At 38.8% G+C, this 19,827-nt stretch overlaps 1 protein-coding gene across 2 annotated transcripts in view; it reads right to left on the bottom strand.

The window, feature by feature from the left end:
- The window catches only part of LOC143020362 (uncharacterized), a 106,114-nt gene that overhangs the window by 64,400 nt on the left and 21,887 nt on the right, over positions 1–19,827 (bottom strand). The window contains exons 5-6 of one of the 2 annotated variants that reach the window (XM_076176732.1): positions 5,399–5,581; positions 1,100–1,205 (exon numbers count right to left, since the gene is read on the bottom strand). In XM_076176732.1, the coding sequence (XP_076032847.1) occupies positions 1,100–1,205; positions 5,399–5,581 (289 nt within the window). Of the gene's footprint in view, positions 1–1,099; positions 1,206–5,398; positions 5,582–19,827 lie in introns of those variants that run through there. The other variant, XM_076176733.1, reaches the window with a different exon arrangement.

The following is a 19,827-nucleotide window of genomic DNA, read 5'->3' as shown; positions in this document are numbered from 1 at the left end:
ACCCAAGGGGGCAAAGAGCCTCAATAATTTTCATATTTTATGAGAAGCTCTGCTTCAGCCACATCCAGGGGGAGACTTAATAGATACTGATTTTTGTGCAACTATGGATGTATGGCTGGATTATATTTATTCAAACAACAATTTCTGGGTACTGTTATGATGGAAGCATAGGCCAAAGTTGGTAAAGTAAAACTTCCAGGAAAAAGCTTGGGCCATAAGCTGTCTGTGCAATAAAAGGCTTCCTCTGCTTCCAGGTTAGTAAGCAATACCGTCAAGGCCATATTGTTGGAAGAAAATTAGAAGATTTGAATGACTAATAGGATATCAAGCTTCTCCTTAAAAACCAATAAATGGAGCAGACAATTTTTACAATCCTGTGCACAAGATGAAAAGGACAAGGATACAACTAGAAATTCTGGATTAACAATGAAGATTTTGCAACATATTTTTCATAGGGTAACTAAACAGTATCTAGCTTTTTTACTTACATATCACTGTTTTTAAGATGACAGATCATTGTCTGAGTAAAAGTAAATATGGTATGTTGGTCTTGGAGTACTCATGTATCTAAAAACCATACATTCTTGCAAGAGTGTATATTCATTGTTTTACTCTTGTAGTTTCTTCTAAATAGTTGATTTTCAAATCTATGGTTATTCAACATTGACCTTGGTGTTATCAGGTGCTCACAAGAAGTAATAACAGGTAGTGGAATGAGTAAGTTTGTATGGCTACATGCACTGTGCACTACTTTTTGCCAGTATTCATAAAGATACTCCTGCAATAAACTCAGATAGGAGCTAGCCATCAAAAACGTTAAAGAAGCTGCAAACCATTATTGGAACTGTATGCATTAACTATGATCCACAAAAATTACTGCGTCACCATCAAGACTTGGAAGCCCAGCATAAAGCTCAAACATCTAATCAAAAACTTTTCCATTTATGACATGCTTACAATGTATACCATCCCCCATTTACGAAAGCATTACCATGACCATATAAATATTTTAACATATTTAGGAGTTCATGCATTAAATATCACCAACACAAAATGTGTAGGCTTGAATTATTAAGCCAAAGATGAGAAACAAACCCACCAGCATGATATGCCTTAGTTGGAATTCCCTTCTTCGACAAAAGACTAGCTACTTCATCTGAAGCCATTCTTGTTCGACAATATACAATCCCACATCCTGATGATGTCTGAAAATTAATTTCACCATATTATATGACTACTTAATAGTAAATCTATCTAAATTCAGGATTTACAAGTGGACAGCTTACCCTGTGTAAATTCACAATCACCAACAAACTAAATATATCATTAGTTCATCCAGATTTACACTATGTAGGGTCACCAAATCTTATAATGACAGTAACACACTAAGTAGGGTGGAATGAAAAGTAATTCAAAATTATACCAAATATCACAAACTTGTATTAGAGCAAGGGCCTTGGCAAGATCTTTCCCTTTTAACATTCCTCCATGAGTGGTTTGAATGTCTGTTTCTCAAAAGTTGATATTTTCATAATTTCCATGTTATCTTTATTTGTTAATGTAAGCAATTTACCATTAAGTTATTCCATAATTTAAACTGATTTTTTAACTTAAACAAACATTATGTTTACATAGAACATATAGCCTCACATGAAACTTGTTAAAAAACAGACAAGACACAAAGGCACAAAGAATGAAAAATGATTTCCAAGAAGAGAAAAGAAAAAAAAAAGGAAAGAAAATCAAAAGTTAACTTTCAAAGAAATAGTACAAGTGGAAGAAAATGCCAAAGAAATGGTAAACAAAGTAATTGAGGTACAAGAAAATTTGGTCTAAGATACTAAAGTGCACTGTAGTTTATGGTATTAGAGGAAAATATAATGTACCTAAATATCAAAGAGAAAAAGATGAGAAAGAAATTGCTAAAGCAATTCTGAAAAAGATACAAGAAGAGGGACAGGATATGGACAAAGAAATTGAGGAAGTACATAGAATGAGAAAATACTCTGAAGAAAAACAATATAGGCCATTAAAAATAAAACTGAGGTCTCAAATGGTTGCAGAAGTACTATCTAAAATAACAAAACTAGCAAATAGTGAAAATTACAAAAATGTATGGATAAAAGAAAAGAAATGAATGTTGAGGGAAAAAGAGAAAAGGCACTTAGAAGTGAAGCAAGTGAAAAAAAATGAAAAAAGAATGGAGACTGAAAAGAATGACATTTTGGACCTGAGGCTGGGAAAAAGGAAAAAAAAAAGGAAACATAGACAAACAAGGATGAGAAAGGAAAAAATTAAAATAGCTTATACTAACATAGATGGCATGATTTTAGGACTGAACAAATTAAATGATTACCTGGTATTAGAAAAACCAGATGTTATGGGAATTGCAGAGATGAAGTTAAAAAGTTCTCTACCACCAAACACTGTGGGACAAGGTCTATACAACAATTGGGTGAAAAACAGAAAGGAGAAACAGGGTGGAAGAGTCATGTTTTTGACAAAAAAAGGCTTAGTTATGACTAAAATAAGAGAAGGAAAAAATAATGTGGAATTAGGATGAAAGTTGAAAACGGTAACATGAAAAGTAGAAAAATTGTAGTAAAGTGTGTACCCCTAAAACACAGTCTTGGACAGAGAGTGATCATTCCAAAATGTTGGAAGACACAAAGAATGTACTAAATGATTTACTGAAAGGAGGAAATATAGTAATTATGGGTGACTTTAACTCAAAAGAAATATGTTGGGAAGAAATGACAGTGAAAGGTGGAGACAGCCTCTGGGGAAACATACTACTGGATATGACCATTGAACACATTGACTCAATGGGTGAAGAAAAATACCAGATATAGAAACAATGAGGAACCCTCAAGACTAGACTTAACCTCTTCACTCCAGGGCACATCGCACGTCTGGCAGCATTAGCTGCCCAACGTGCAATGTTGCGTCATAATAATCGCATTATAAAAAATAAAGTCAGTGCTCAATCGTTTGTTCTCTTTCACCCATGAATTTTGATAACCATAGAAAATACGATGAAGCCAGTTTAGAGAGAATGGAGGTTACGTAGGTACAACTACAATAAATATAATCAAGACGCCGACGTTGGCATCATCGCATACCCACTTGCTCCTCATGATGCCTACGTAGGTGTCACCGTATGGAAGTGGTTAATACCTATGTCAGAGCCTGAGATTGTGGACAGAATAAAATAAAAAACACCAATTAGGAGGAATGACCACTTACTATTAGAGTTAGAACTAAAAGAACAATTTGATTTGAGAAGAAATGAGAAACATAGAAAAGGAAGATTAATGTACAACAAAACAGATTTTGAGAAACTCCAAAAATTCTTTCAAAATGCAAATTGGGAAAACTTCTTAACTGAAGAAACAAAAATGGAGGAGAAATGGATCGTATTAAATGAAATTTACAATGAGGGAATAAACAAATACATATTAAAACAAAAGCAAGAAAGGGTATACATTAAGTATACAAAAAATGTAGTGAGGCTAAAGATAGAAGAGACAAAGCTTAAAAATGATGGAAAAAAAGGAGTAAGTAGCAAACATATATCAAACTAAGAAATGATTATGTAAAAATATGCAGAGATGAAAAGAGAAACTATGAAAAGGACATAATAAAAAAAAATGCAAGGACCAACCTAAACTATGTAAATGATAAAATAAAAGACAAACAAGAAATAGTAAGACTGCACCAAGGGAATAATGAATATAAAGATGTAGATATGGCTTAAATTATGAACATTTTAAATCTGTATTCACAATTGAAAGTTCACAAAACTGGGAGGAAATACAGAAAGATAACCTCCAATGAAAGAAATAACTGTGACACACAAGGAAATTAGAGACCAAATAAAAACAAAAAAAACCTTGATGTTAGGAAATCACAGTCTGGATGGAACTGCAAACTGGAAATTAAAAGAATGCATAGATGAGTTGATGGACAAAATATACAAAATAATTGACTACTCACTCAAAGAAGGAAAGGTACCACAGGACTGGAAAAAATGCAAATATTGTACCCATATATAAAGGAGGGGACAAGGAAAATCCAACAAACTATAGACTGGTCTCCCTTACAAGCACAACAGCCAAAATATATAAAAAAGTTTTCAAAAGTAGATGGGTTAAACATCTGGAAGGAAAAAATATACTGAATCCAACACAATCTGGATTCTGACAAGATCATGTGCCACAAATTTGATTTGCTTCTACTTGAGACTAATAGAAATAATACAAGGGATGGATGGGTAGATTGTGCTTTTCTAGATCTATAAAAAGCATTTAATAAAGTACCATACAAAAAACTATTAAGAAAAATGGAATCAGTAGCTGGTGTTAAAGGAAAATTATTGGAATGAATGGAAGATTTCTTGACTGGGAGAAAAATGAGGGTAGTGCTTAGAGACAAATAATCGACCTGGGAAAAAATTATAAGTGGTGTTCCGCAAGGTTCGGTATTGGCTCTGATCAAGTTTGCCATACATATAAATGACATGGATGAAGGTGTGGAATGTTATATGAACTTCTTTGCAAATAATATAAAAATACTAAAAGTAAGTACAGAGAAAGATTGTGGATCACTACAGAAAGACCTAGATAAAATCTGGAAATGGAGTCAAAAGTGGGAAGTGAGCTTTAACATCAAGAAATGTAGTATAATGGAGTTTGGAAGAAGTAAAACAAGAAAATCAAGGAAATATAAAATTGGTGAACAAGAAGTCAAAAAAGCGAGCTCAGAAAGGGACTAAGGAGTAATTATCAGTAAAGACATGCCACCAGACAAGTGTATCAATAAAATAGTCAGAGAAATCTTCAATTTACTAAGGTCAATGAAAGTGGCCTTTGACTATTTGGATGAGGAAATGGTCAAGAAAATATTAGTTACACTGATAAGACCAAGACTGGAGTATGCTGCGACACTATGGACATCCAGTACTAAAAAGAATATAAAGAAATTAGAAAGAATACAAAGAGCAACGACAAAGATGGCACCAACACTCTCCAAATTGACATACAAACAACAATTGTCCAAACTGGAACTACCAACTCTGGAACAAAGAAGAGAAAGAGATCTACTATTCATAGAATCATGAAAGGAATGGAAGTCCTAGATAGAGATGATTGATTAAAGTGGGACAAGAGAAAAACAAGAGGACATGAAAAGAAACTTAAAAAGGATAGTTATGAAAAGAGATCTAAAAAATAATAGCTTCCCACACAGAGTGGTGGATATCTGGAATAAATCAGATGAGGCAACAGTGTGTGCAAATACTATTTAAGAATTTAAGAACAAACTTGATGCTGAAAGTTACAAAGACGGGTCACTATGAGCATAACTCCCTTCCCTAAAATACAACTAGGTAAATACTTACTGTCCTGTTGCATTCCCACTCATTTCCCAGACTCTGCACCACAAATTCCTTCAGGTCTTCAACTGGATCATCAAGAGCATCCTTGAATCGGACATCATAGAAGAGATTTGAACGGAAGCAGGACACTTTGAATTTGTGCAAGGGCTCCTTCATCTGCAGTTGCTTGAATATATCCTGCACAACCTATGGGCACAATGCAAAATGGTCTTGCTTTTTGTATACTTGTATATTTTTCACTTCAATCTACCATTACTTCACTCTCAGGTTCCTGATCAGGACTAGGCTAAATACACTATCCTATTTTGCCATATTTTTGAGGAAAAAAAAGTACATGCACTCCATATTCACAATTAGAAATTAATCCCATTTTCTTTGGGTATTTTTGTTTTGGGAAAAGCCCAACCACAGCAACTAGCTCTTCTCCTTTAAGAATCATCTCTTTAATTCCACCTTTGTGAATTGGTACTAATCCTTTCCCAATTCTTCCTTCCTCTCTCTCTCTCGCTGTATGAACTTAGTTGTATCTTACGGGAAGGGGAGCTATGCTTGTGGTGTCCCATCTCTGTATCTCACAGTATCTAAATTGTTCTTAAATTTGTGTATGGTTTTTGCACACACTATCATTTCATCCAGTTTGTTCCATACATCCAGCACTCTGTGGGGAAAGCTGTTCTTTTTCAGGTCTCTTCTATAACTGTCCTTTTTGAGCTTCCTTCCATGTCCCCTTGTATTTCTCGTATCCCAATTTAGTAAGTCTTCTCTGTCAAGGACTTCCATACCTTTCATGATTCTATAGATGGTCAACAAGTCTCCTCTTTCTCTTCTTTGTTCCAGAGTTGGTAGTTCTAATTTTGACATTTCTTCATATGACATTTTTGAGAGTTGGGGCCATCTTCAAAGTTGCTCTCTGGATTCTCTCAATCTTCCTTTTAGTCTTTTTAGTACTGGATGACCATAGTGTCACTGTGTACTCTAATTCAGTAATCTCCTGATTTCTATACCTTGGTATTCTCTCTCATTCTAAACCTCTACCCAGTATTCCACTTTCTTTTGCAAACCCAGAAAAAGTAGTGTTATCTAACCTTTGGTTTATTTTCGGTGTTTCAATGGTACAACTTTTTTTCGGTATGACTCCTAATGGTGATTTCACTCTGCTTACATACAATCTTCTCTTTGTTGGTTCACTATATTTATGTCTTCCTTCTTTATCATTTTGGGTCACTCGATAAACATAGCTCCCTATTGCATAAACAAAGCTAGGTGTTTCCTCAAAATTTATTGAAAAAGTGCTGCATTTCAGAGCTCGCTTTAGACATCCGTTCCAGTCCATGGTTCAATCATATGTGTATGTGCATTTACCTAGTTTACCTAGTTGTATCATATCCACTTCCATACGGTGACGCCTACGTAGGCGGCATGAGGAGCAAGTGGGTACTCGATGATGCCGACGTCGGCATCTTGATTATATTTATTGTAGTCGTACCTACGTAATCTCCATTCTCTCTAAACTGGCTTCATCAATTTTCTATGGTTATCAAAATACACGGGTGAAAGAGAACGAATGATTGAGCACTGACTTTATTTTTTATAATGCGATTATTATGACGCAACATCGCACATCGGGCAGCTAATGCTGCCAGACGTGCGATGTGCCCCGGAGTGAAGAGGATATGGGAAGGGCAGCTATTCTTGTGGTGACCTGTCTTTGTATCTTGCAGTATTGAGTTTGCTCTTATATTCATGTATGGTTTTTGCACACACTATTGTTTCGTCCAATTTGTTCCAGACATCCACCCCCCTATGTGGAAAGCAGTTTTTTCAAATCTCTTCTATAATTGTCCTTTTTGAGCTTCTTTTCATGTCCCCATGTTTTTCTTCTATCCCGAATTAATAAGTCTTCTCTATCAAGGACTTCCATGCCTTTCATAATTCTTATATTCATGTATGGTTTTTGCACACACTATTGTTTCGTCCAATTTGTTCCAGACATCCACCCCCCTATGTGGAAAGCAGTTTTTTCAAATCTCTTCTATAATTGTCCTTTTTGAGCTTCTTTTCATGTCCCCATGTTTTTCTTCTATCCCAATTTAATAAGTCTTCTCTATCAAGGACTTCCATGCCTTTCATAATTCTGTAAATGGCCAACAGATCACCTCTTTCTCTTTTTTGTTCCAGGGTTGGTAGTTCCAGTTTAGACAATTTGCTCATATGTCAGTTTTGAGGGTGCTGGGGCCATCTTTGTCATTGTTCTTTGGATTCTTTCTATTTTCCTTATATTCTTTTTTGTAATGGGTGTCCATAGTGTCACTGCGTATTCCAATCTTGGCCTTATCAGTATGACTAGTATTTTCTTTACCATTTCTTCATGTGTGTGTGTGTGTATTTACCTAGTTGTAACTTACAGGAAGGTGAGCTATCCTCGTGGTGTCCCATCTTTATATCTTGCAGTGTCTAGTTTGCTCTTAAATTTGTGTATAGTTTTTGCACACACTATTACATTATCCAGTATGTTCCAGATATCACCCCTCTGTGTGGATTTTTTTCTTTTTTCTTTTCTTCTATAGCTATCCTTTTTTAGTTTTCTCATGTCCCCTTGTTTTCCTTTTATCCTACTATAATAAGTTTTCCCTTTCAAGGATTCCCATGCCTTTCATGATTCTGTACATGGCCAATATATAACTTTTTTCTCTTCTTTGTTCCAGAGTTGGTAGTTCCAGTTTAGCCAACCTTTGTATGTCAATTTTGAATGTGTTGGGGCCATCTTTGTCATTGTGTGTATTTTACTTAGTTGTATTCACAGGAAGGGAGCTATGCTTGTAGTGACCATCAAGTTTGTTCTTAAATTCTTGCATAGTTTTTGCACACACTGTTGCCTCATCCAATTTGTTCCAAATATCCACCACTCTGTGTGGGAGACTATTCTTTTTCTGATATCCCACTTTAATAAATCATCTCTGTTGAGAACTTCCATCCCTTTTATGATTTTGTAAATAGTCAGTAGATCTCCCCTTTTTCTTCTTTGTTCCAGGGTTGGTAGTTTCAGCTTGGACAATCTTTGTTTGTATGTCAATTTAGAAAGAGTTGGTGCCAACTTCGTCATTGCTTTTTGAATTCCTTCTAATTTATTTATATTCTTTTTAGTACAAGATGTCCATTGTGTTGCAGGATACTCCAATCTTGGTCTTATCACTGTAACTAACATTTTACCAATTCCTCCTCCAAGTAGTCAAAGGCCACTTTCATTGATCTTAGTAAACTCAAGGTTTCTCTATTTTGCTGATATGCTTGTCTGGTGACATGTCTTTCCTTATAATTACTCCTAGGCCCCTTTCTGAGCTTACTTTTTTAACTTCCTTTGTACCAATTTTATATTGCCCTGATATTCTATTTTTGTTATTTCCAAATTCCTTTATATTACATTTCCTGATGTTGAAGTTCACTTCCCACTTTTGACTCCATTCCCAGACTTTATCCAAGTCTCTCTGAAGTGATTCACAGTCTTCCTCTGTACTTACTTTCTTTAGTAGTTTCGCATCATCTGCAAAGAAGTTCATATAACATTCCACACCTTCATCCATGTCATTTATATATATGGCAAACATTATCTGAGCCAATACAGAACCTTGTGGGAATCCACTTATCATTTCTTCCCAGGTCAATAATTTTCCTTGTACACCACCTATTGTTTTAATTTTTCCTAGTAGCTTTTTGTGTGGTACTTTATCAAATGCTTCTGTAGATCTAGGAAAGCACAAGCCGCCCAGCCATCCCTTTCTTGCATTATTTCTATCACCCTTGAGTAAAAGCAAATCAAGTTAGTGGCACATGATCTTCCTTGTCTAAATCCAAATTGTTTTGGATCCAGTTTATTATTTTCTTCCAGATGTTTAATCCATCTACTTTTGATTATTTTTTTCACAAATATTTGCTATTGTGCTTGTAAGGGAGACTGGTCTATAGTTCGTTGGATTTTCCTTGTCCCCTCCTTAACCACTTCACTACGGGACTTAAATCTCGCGGGCAGTAGCCAATGCCAGCCGTACGACGTGTCGTAATAATACTCGCATCATACAATATAGTCACCGCTTATATCGATCACTTTCTCTTTCACCCGCGAATTTTGAAAACCACAGAGAATGGGATTAAGGGCACATTAGGGAGAATGTAAAAACACAGGGGCGACTACAATAAATATAATCAAGACGCCGATATGGCAGCATCGCGAATCCACTTGCTCCTCATGACGCCTACGTGTGCGGCACCATATGGTAAGGGTTAATATATTAGTGTGTGTGTGTTTGTGCATGGATGTGTGTGTGTGTGTTTGTGCATGGATGCATGTGTGTGTGTGTATTCTCACCTTCTTCTCACCATACACCAGGTAGGGCATTGCCCTGTCAGCGATGATGCCTCACGAAGTCTCTTCACAAGGCCCTAACTGCATACAGATGCACCCTCTCCACTTCCTCTTGACTCTATGGCTTGTCTGATACCGTCTCTCCATCTCTTCCTGGGTCTTCCTGTTGGTCGCTTTCCTTGTGGCTGCCACGGGTAGTATTTGAATGTGTACTGTTGCTCATTCATCCTCATGACATGGCCAAACCATCTTAATTGGCTTTTCTCTACAAATTCTAATATAGGCTCTATTTCAAGCTCTTTTCTTAATTCTTTATTTCTTATTTTGTCACACCTTGTCACATCTCTGCTGCTTGTATCTTACTTTTCAGTCTTTCTGTCAATGTCCATGTCTCTGACCCATATGTTAGAACTGGTCTTAAAATGGTTTTGTAAATTGTTATCTTAACCTGCCTGGGTATAATATTTTCTTGCATCAGTGGATATAGCATTCTTAAGTTATTTGTATGGCACTGTATTCTATTTAATATTTCTTTTTCCATTTGACACCTTTCATCTATCTTTACTCCTAGGTATCTAAATTCAACTAATTTCAGTTTTTTGCCTACCAACTGTATTTCTATCTCTTCTTTTTGCCTTGCGACCATCATTACTTCTGTTTTATTTGTATTTATTTTCATTTTCACTCTTTTCAATGCACTGTTCCAAGCAGTTAATGCATTTTGAAGTTCAATGGGGTTGTTTGCAACCAGTGCAATATCATCCGAGTAAGCCAATGTGATAACTCCTTCTCCAGATCTCAAATTTTTCATACATCTGTCCATAAAAAGTACAAAAAGCAATGGAGATATAACCCCACCTTGTCTTACTCCAGAATTTACATCAAACCAGTTATCCTAGCGAGTTTGTGTTCTTACAGCGCTGGTACATTTACTGTATAGACTTTTAATTGCTCTAACAAGTAATCTATCTACACCATATATAGGTCTTCCAATGTGTCCCAAATCATCTTCCTTGGTAGCCTATCAAAGGCTTTTTCTAAGTCAACAAACGCTATACACACTGGTTGATCCCATTCCCATCTCTTCTCCATCAGCATTTTCATGGAGAAAATTGCATCTGTTGTACCTCTCTCAGGTCTAAATCCATACTGTCCATCCTCTAATTTTTCTTCTACCGTCACTCTTAGCCTTCTTTCAAGTATTCTTTCATATATCTTCTCCACCTGTGATAACAAGGAAATTCCGCTCCAATTTTTGCATTCTGACTTGTCGCCATTTTTTGGTACTTTACATATAATGGCTTTCCCCCAATCTTCTGGTACTCTACCTTCACACCAAGCTACATTAAAAATTCTCGTTAACCACTCGACAGTGTTTTAATTTCCTTTTATCAGCTCTACAAGTATGCCATCGCATCCAGGACTTTTTCCATTTTTCATTTTACTGATGGCAACTCTAGTTTCTTCAATAGATATTTCGTGGTAGTAGTTTAGTCTCAGGCTGGTGTTTTCACACTCGTCTAATTCCTGAGGATTCAATAATTCTGAGAAATATTTTCTCCCCCTTTCATCTACTTCGTTCTCATCTGTTAGTAACACTCTGTCTATATTCTTAATTGTATTTACTACTGTTTCTTCTCCCCTTTTATAACTCTTCGCCAGATTATATATGAGCTTCCTAGTTCCCAGCAGATCCTCTTCAAGCTCTTTTCCCAATTTCTTCCAAGAATCTCTCTTGGCACTTGATTTTACTGTCTCTGCTTCGTTTCTTGCTATGTGTATGCATATTTACCTAATTGTAATATAGAGGAAAGGAACAACATTTGTTGGGTACCGTCTCCTAGTCTCCAATTTATCATAACTAGCCTCAAATTCATTTCCAACTTAATCTATATCCTTGACTTCCAATTATCATATTTAGAATTGAATTCATGTATTGTTCTAGCTTGGGCTATATCCTAAGTTATTCCAAGTATTTATGCACCTATATGGAAAACTGTATTTCTTCACATCCTTTAGATATGTGGTCTTCCTTAATTTGTTCCAATGACCTCCTAAAGCCCTTCCATCCTTGATTAAGAGATCTTTTCTGTCAATGCACTCTAACTCCTTTAGTGACCTGAATAATGAACCATATCACCTCTTTCTCTTCGACCTTTCAAAGTTGGCAGACCCAGTGCTTTTAGTCTTTCCTCATATGGTTTATCTGTCAAGCTGGAGACCAGTTTGGTTGCAGCCCTTTGTATTCTCTCAATCTAGCTTATGTCCCTTTGTGCTGGGACCATATTACTGGCACATATTCCAATATTAGATGGATCAGAGTTTCTATGATTTTTTTTTTTATCATCATCTTCATCCATATAGTGAAACACTATAATTTTCTGCAGCAGTCCATATATCTCTCCCATAATCCTGCTAATTTGTGTCAGGTGATAGGTTGTCTTTTATCAACACCACCAAATCTTTCTACTCTTTTGCTTTTGTAATGAGTTCACTTTACAAATTTTTTTTTATGAATGGTCTTTTGTCACTATTGCTCATTTCCAGTACTTTGCATTTTTTTGTACTGAATTTCATTTACCATTCCTGGCTCCATGCAAAAATAGTGTCTAGAGCTTTTTGTAATGGTCTACTGTCGTCCTCATTTTTCACTCTTCTCATGATTTTTTGTGTCATCTGCAAACATGTTGGCATAGCATGTAGTTCCTTCCATCATGTCATTGACATAGACAAGGAACATTATTAGTGTGAACATTGAACCTTAACCCCTTCCATACGGTGCCGCACACGTAGGCGTCATGGACTTAGATCTCGGTGGCAGCACCCTATGCCAGCCGTACGACGTGTCGTAATAATACTCGCATCATAAAATATAGTTACCGCTTATATCGATCGTTCTCTCTTCACCCGTGAATTTTGATAACCATAGAAAATGCGATTACAAAAGAATTAGAAAGAATGTCATTATGGAGGGGCGACTACAATAAATATAATCAAGACGCCGATATGGCAGCCTCGCAAATACACTCGCTCCCCATGACGCCTACGTGTGCGGCACCGTATGGAAGGGGTTAAGCAACTCTGGCACTACTATCTATCCTGACATCTTATCCTTCACTAAGGTCTTCATGTAGCTTCCCTTTAAAAAATCTTTTATCCATTTTAACAGTTTGCTTCTCAGCCCTCCAACATGCTCCAATTTCCACATAGTTGACAGTGAGGTACTTGATCAAAAACCTTCTCTAGGATGAGGCACACAAACTCCACCTATCCCTCTCTTGCAACGCATCAACCACATACATACATACATACATACATATACCTAGGCTTTTTCCCCCTTACAAGGGAGGTAGCCAAAAAGGAAAAGGCATAAAATCATTCCCACCCATTCCATCCCTGAATACACTCCACACCCCTCCACCCTCTCTCTCATCTTAGCACCTCCTGGATGACGGGTCATCCCTGCACCTTGTCCACTGCCCTGGGTCAGAAGCAGTGTCGCAAGACACAGCACATCCACAGCAAGGCCGCTTCATTAAATCAGCGACCCCCCCCTCTCCGTCCCCCCATGCATAAAAGGAGAAGACGGGGAGAAATCCCTTCGGGCTGCGTCAAATTTTGCTCACACATACTACCTCACCCCCATCCCCCTGCCCATTCCACCTCATGCATCACAACATCATCCATATACAACCATTCTCCATTCACCCCTGTCTTCTGTCCTCTCCCGTCCTTCCTCAACAGACATTCCCCTCTTCCCCAAAGCCTCCTTCACCCCATCCATCCACCTCATCCTAGGACGTCCCCTCATGTTCACTCCCTCCACATCTGCCTTCCATACTTCTTTTACTAGTCTTTCTTCACTCATTCTTTCCATGTGTCCAAACCATCCTAATACTCTTTCATCAACCCTATCTCCCAGCTCCCTTTCCACCCCTGTTCTCCTCCTCACATCCTCATTTCTCACTCTATCTAGCCTAGTAACCCCCATCATACTTCTCAGACACCTCATCTCAAACACATTCAAACTCCTTCTCTCTTCCTCCCTTATGTTCCATGTTTCTGCCCCATACAGTGCTGTTGGCACAATCACTCCTTCATACAGTCTCCTCTTAGCATCCATTCCCAAATGTCTATTCCTCATTACACTCTTTAATCCATCAAGGCATTTACTCCCTTCTCTCAATCTACATTCTACCTCCACCTTTTCCTGCCACATTTGCACCCAAGTATCTAAAGCTATCCACTTCCTCCAGTCGCTCTCCCTTAATGTTCACTTCCAGTCTACTGCCACTTTCACCCCTTGTACATCTCATCACCTTACTTTTACCCACATTTATCTTTTTTAGCTTTCTTCTATCACATACTCTCCCAAACTGTCACCAACTTCCTCAATCCCTCCTCCGATCCTGCCACAAGCGCAGTGTCGTCCGCAAACAACAGCTGGCTCACCTCCCACTTTTCTCCATTTTCTTTAACCATCTCCAATCCCTCACCCACTACCCTTGCATTTACCTCTCGAACTACCCCAGGGCGACATAACGCATCCTTGAAGAAGTCCCACCTTTACCTCAAACCACTCACTCTCTCCAGTTCTAATCCTGACACAAGTTCTACTACTCTCATAAAAACTCTTGACAGCTCCTAGAAGCTTTCCTCCTATCCCATATATCTGCATAACCTCCCACAGTGCCATTCTGTCTACCCTATCGTAAGCCTTTTCCAGATCCATAAAAGCCCAAAAAACATCCTTCCCCTTTCCTATAGCTTTCTCACATATTTGTCTTACCACAAAGATCTGATCTACACAACCTCTACCCATCCTAAATCCACACTGTTCCTCACCAATTACTCCCTCTGTTCCTCTCCTAATCCTCTCAATCAAGATCCTCCCATAAGCCTTCCCAACTGCACTTAACAAGCTAATCCCTCTGAAACTACTACATTCACACTTGTCCCCTTTTCCCTTGTAAAGTGGAACTATACAGGCACTCCTCCAGTCCTCTGGCACTCTACCCTCTCTCCAGCAAACATTAAATAACCTCACCAGCCAGTCCACCATCACTGTACCTCCTTTTTTTTAGACATTCTGCAAGGCATTCATCCAGACCAGGCACCTTACCTGCTTTCATCATCTTAACAACTGCCTTCACTTCATCCTTCCTTATTTCTCCTCCATTTTCCTCACTCATCACAGTAATTTTCTTATTTCCCACTGCAGCTATCTTTCCCTCCCTATTCTCCTTCACATTAAGCAATTTCCTAAGATACTCTGTCCATCTTACTCTTACTTCTTTCTCTTCCATTATCATCTCTCCATCTGCACCTTTTACCTTTTCTTCTCTACTTGATTCGCCTCCTCTTCCTCTCTTAATTTCTTTCCAAAACATCTTTTCATCATTTTCAAAATTTTCTGTCATACTCTTACCTGCTCTCCTCTTTGTCTCCTTTACCTTTTGTTTTACTTCTCTTTTCTTTTCTTTGTATCTCTCATATGATTCCTTCGCCATATTTTGTAACCTATCTGTGAAAGCTCGCTTCTTCTCTTCTACAACCTTCTTTGTTTCCTCATCCCACCACTCACTACCCTTCCTTCTATTTCCTCCTGTCCTTCTTGTTCCACACACCATCCTTGCACACTTTGTGACTCCCTCCTTGAACCATCCCCATTCCTCCTCCACACCTAGCTCTACTCTATCCTTCATACCCTCCCACTCCTCCTTCAGCTTCTTGTACTCCTTCTCCTTTTCATTTTCATTTAAAGAGTTCACTCTAAGCACCTCCCTATCTTTTGTCCCTTTCCTCTTTCTCCATCTATCCTCCACTCTCAACTTACCTTCCACCAAAAAATGATCTGATATTCCCCCACCCTCTCCCCTTAGCACATGTACATCCTTAACTCTTCCTATTATACTCCTATCTACCATTACATAGTCCATGCTCTATCTACCACCCTTCCATCCACCACTCTCTCCTATGTGTACTTATGTTTGACTTTCTTTCGAAACACTGTATTTGCTATCATCAACTCTCTTTCTTGACACATCTCCACCATCAACTCTCCACTATGATTCTTTCCTGGAACTCCACATTTCCCAACCACTCCATCAATTGGACCATTTCCTACCCTAGCATTAAGGTCTCCCAGTTCTATTACATTGACATTTCTCCCTAAATCCTCTATGCACTCATTTAAATCTATCCAAAAATCCTCCCTTTCCTCTACACTCTTCTCTCTGCCAAGCCCATATGCACTTACAAAGACCCACATCTCCTTTCCCAGTTTCAACTTCATGCACATTATCCTTGGGGAAACCTCCTTCCACTCCACTACACGTTTACCTATCTCTTCACTTACTAGTATAGCCACCCCTTCCCTCCCTCGCCCTCTCTTCACTCCTGATAACCTCCCACTTACAATCACCCTTCCCTTTCAACTTAGTTTCACTCAAAGCCAACACATCCATCTTTCTTCTCACAAACATACTACCCACATCCACACACATTAAAAGACCCAAACCTTAGGGTGCTGGTCGGAAAACTCCCAGACCCTCTTATGCCTTTGCTTTTTCTTTTAGGAATGTCCCCTGTGGGGCTACAAGAAGGATGCCTAGTCCCAATCCCCGTCCCTTTCTTCTCGCCTCTTACGATCCAAGTGGAAATACTTGGTGGCAGTATTCTTTTCCCCCACCACAGAAAATGAATACTCAGAGAAATGGTACAGGACAGCAGCAAGGGGTTGGGGGACAGCATAACGGAGGGACAGTCGTAGTATAAAAGTGTCATCATTTCTCTATGAACAGAGTTTTCTTCTATCATAGACAAAATTATGTGTGGCTCTGGTCCATAGGGGTGCCCCATATAGACCCTAAAGTATCAACTGCATGCTACTTTGCCACAATAACAAGCAGCCAATACCCCAGACGGGGCTTAAAAGGTTCAACGTACACAAGCTTCCAGATCTGAAGCCAAACTGTCAGAATGTTCATCTCTTCAAGATATTTTGTCCATCAATTTTTCACAATCCTTTCATATAATTTCATTATTGTGCTGGTCAGTGATACTAGTTTATAACTTAGTGGTGTCTTTCATGAGGGACAGTATCAAAAGCTCTGGCAAAGTCTAGATTTAGATCTAATATTTTTTTCTGTCATAAATCGAGATGACCGTGTTGTACAGGTAGATTTCAAGTAAGTTAGTCATGCAAGATCATTTCTGTCTGAATCCATGCTGACAATTATTTATCAAACAATTACTTTCTAAATGATGTTCGATAGCATCTCTGATGACAGTTTCCATCATTTTTCCCATGATTGATGTCAAGCTTATAGGCCTGTAGTTATTTGGTTTCTTTTTGTCACCTTTTTTGAATATGGGAGTAATGTTAGCTAGCTTCCATTCTCTTGGGACACCTCCAGATATGATAGATTTCTTGAAATATATTTCTAACAGAACAACAACCTCCTTTTTCATACATACATATACCAACGGCTTTTTCCCCCTTACATGGGGGTAGCCAAAAAGAAAAAAGGCATAGAAACCACTCCCACCCATTCCATTCCCTACATATTCCACTCCCCTCCACCCTCCTCCCTCCCTCTCATCTTGGCACCTCTTCTCCTGGATGACAGGTCATCCCTGCATCCTGTCCAATGCCCTGGGTCAGAAGCAGTGTCGCAAGACAGAGCACATCCACAGCAAGGCCGCTTCATAAACTCAGCAAACCCCCCCTCTCTGTCTCCCCATGCAGAAAAGGAGAAGACGGGGAGAAATCCCTTCGGGCTGCATCAAATTGTTCTCATATATACTTCCTCACCCCCAATCCCCCACCCACTCCCCTTCATGCATCACAGCATCATCCATACACAGCCCTTCTCCATTCACCTCTATCTTCTGTCCTCTCCTGCCCTTCCTCAACAGACATTCCTCTCTTTTGTAATGCCCCTTTCATCCCATCCATCCATCTCATCCTAGGATGCCACTTCATATTCACTCCTTCCACCTCTGCCATCCACACCTCTTTTACTAATCTTTCTTCACTCATTCTTTCCATGTGTCCAAACCATCCTAATACTCTTTCATCAATACTATCTCCCAGCTCCCTTTCCAACCCTGTTCTCCTCCTCACCTCATTTCTCACTCTATCTAGCCTAGTAACTCCTATCATACTTTTCAGACATTTCATCTCAAACACATTCAAACTCCTTCTCTCTTCCTCTCTTATGTTCTATGTTTCTGCCCGGTACAGTGCTGTTGGCACAATCACTCCTTCATATAACCCCCTCTTAGCATCCATTCCCAGATGTCTATTTCTCATTACACTTTTTAATCCACCAAGGAATTTACCGGTACTCGATTTTCTCAATCTACATTCTACCTCCAACCCCACTCCTCCCTTTCCTGCCACATTCGCACCCAAGTATCTAAAACTATCCAGTTCCAGTCTCTCACCCTTAATGCTCACTTCCAGCCTGCTGTCACTCTCTCCCTTTGTACATCTCATCACCTTACTTTTACCCACATTTATCTTCAGCTTCCTTCTTTCACACACCTTCTCAAACTCTGTCACTAACTTCTTCAATCTCTCCTCTGATCCTGCTACAAGTCCAGTGTTGTCAGCAAACAACAGCTGGCTTATTTCCCACTTTTCTCCATTTTCTTTAACCATCTCCAACCCCTAACCCACTACCCTTGCATTCACCTCTTGCACCACCCCATCCTGAACAGCCAGAACGACATCACACATCCCTGACAAAGTCCCATCTTTACCTCAAACCATTCACTCTCTCCATTTCTAATCCTAACACAAGCTCTACTACTCTCATAAAAACTCTTGACTGTTCTTAACAGCTTTCCTCCTATCTCATATATCTGCAGTACCTCTCACAGTGCCTTCCTGTCTACCTTGTCGTAAGCCTTTTCCAGATCCATAAAAGCCCAAAAAACATCCTTACCTTTTCCTACAGGTTTCTCACATATCTGTCTTACCACAAAAATCTGATCAACACAACCCCTACCTGTCCTAAAACCACACTGTTCCTCACCAATTACTCCCTCTGTTCCTCTCCTAAACCTCTCAATCAAGACCCTCCCATAAGCCTTCCCAACTACACTCAACGAGCTGATCCCTCTGAAACTACTACACTCACACTTGTCCCCCTTTCCCTTGTAAAGCGGAACTATACTGGCACTCCTTCAGTCCTCCAGCATTCTACCCTCTCTTAAACAAACATTAAATAACCTCACCAGAAAGTCCACCATAACTGTACCTCCTTTCTTCAGACATTCTGCATGGCATCCATCCAACCCAGGTGCCATACCTGCTCTCATCATCTTAACAGCTGCTTTCACTTTATCCTTCCTTATTTCTCCTCCATTTTCCTCACTCTCATTTTCTTAACGCTTCTCACTGTAACTACCTTCCCCTCCCTATCCTCCTAGTATACTCTGCCCACCTTCCTCTAACTACATTCTCTTCCATTATCATCTCTCCATCTGCACCTTTTACCTTTTCTTCTCCACTTGATTTGCCTCCTCTTCCTTTTTTTTTTTTTTTTTTACAAAACATCTTTTTATGACTTTCAAAATTTTCTGTCATACTCTTACCCCATTTCACATCTGCTCTCCTCTTTGTTTTCTTTATCTTATGCTTAACTTCCCTTCTCTTTACTTTGTACCTCTCATATTTATTCCTTCGTCCTAATTTGTAGCCAATCTATGAATGCCTGCTTCTTCTCTTCTACACCCTTCTTTGCTTCCTCATCCCACCACTCACTACCCTTCCTTCCATTTCCTCCTGCCCTCCTTGTTCCACACACCATCTTTGCACACCTTATGACTCCCTCCTTGATCCATCCCCATTCCTCCACTCCTAGTTCTACTCTATCTTTCACTCCCTCCCACTTTTCTCTCAGCTTCTTCTTATACTCATTCTCCTTTTCTATCTCATTTAAGCAGTTCATTCTAAGTACCTCCCTACCTTCAACCCTTTTCCTCTTTCTCCACCTATTCTCCATTCTCAATTTACCTTCCACCAGAAAATTATCTGATATTCCCCCATTCTCTCCCCTTA

Source organism: Oratosquilla oratoria, chromosome 39 (genome assembly GCF_046742065.1).
Source record: "Oratosquilla oratoria isolate Oo_2021 chromosome 39, ASM4674206v1, whole genome shotgun sequence".
NCBI classification, from domain to species: Eukaryota; Metazoa; Arthropoda; class Malacostraca; order Stomatopoda; family Squillidae; genus Oratosquilla; species Oratosquilla oratoria.
Note: the sequence above shows the minus strand (reverse complement) of the source record. Positions and strands in the feature narration are given on the sequence as shown.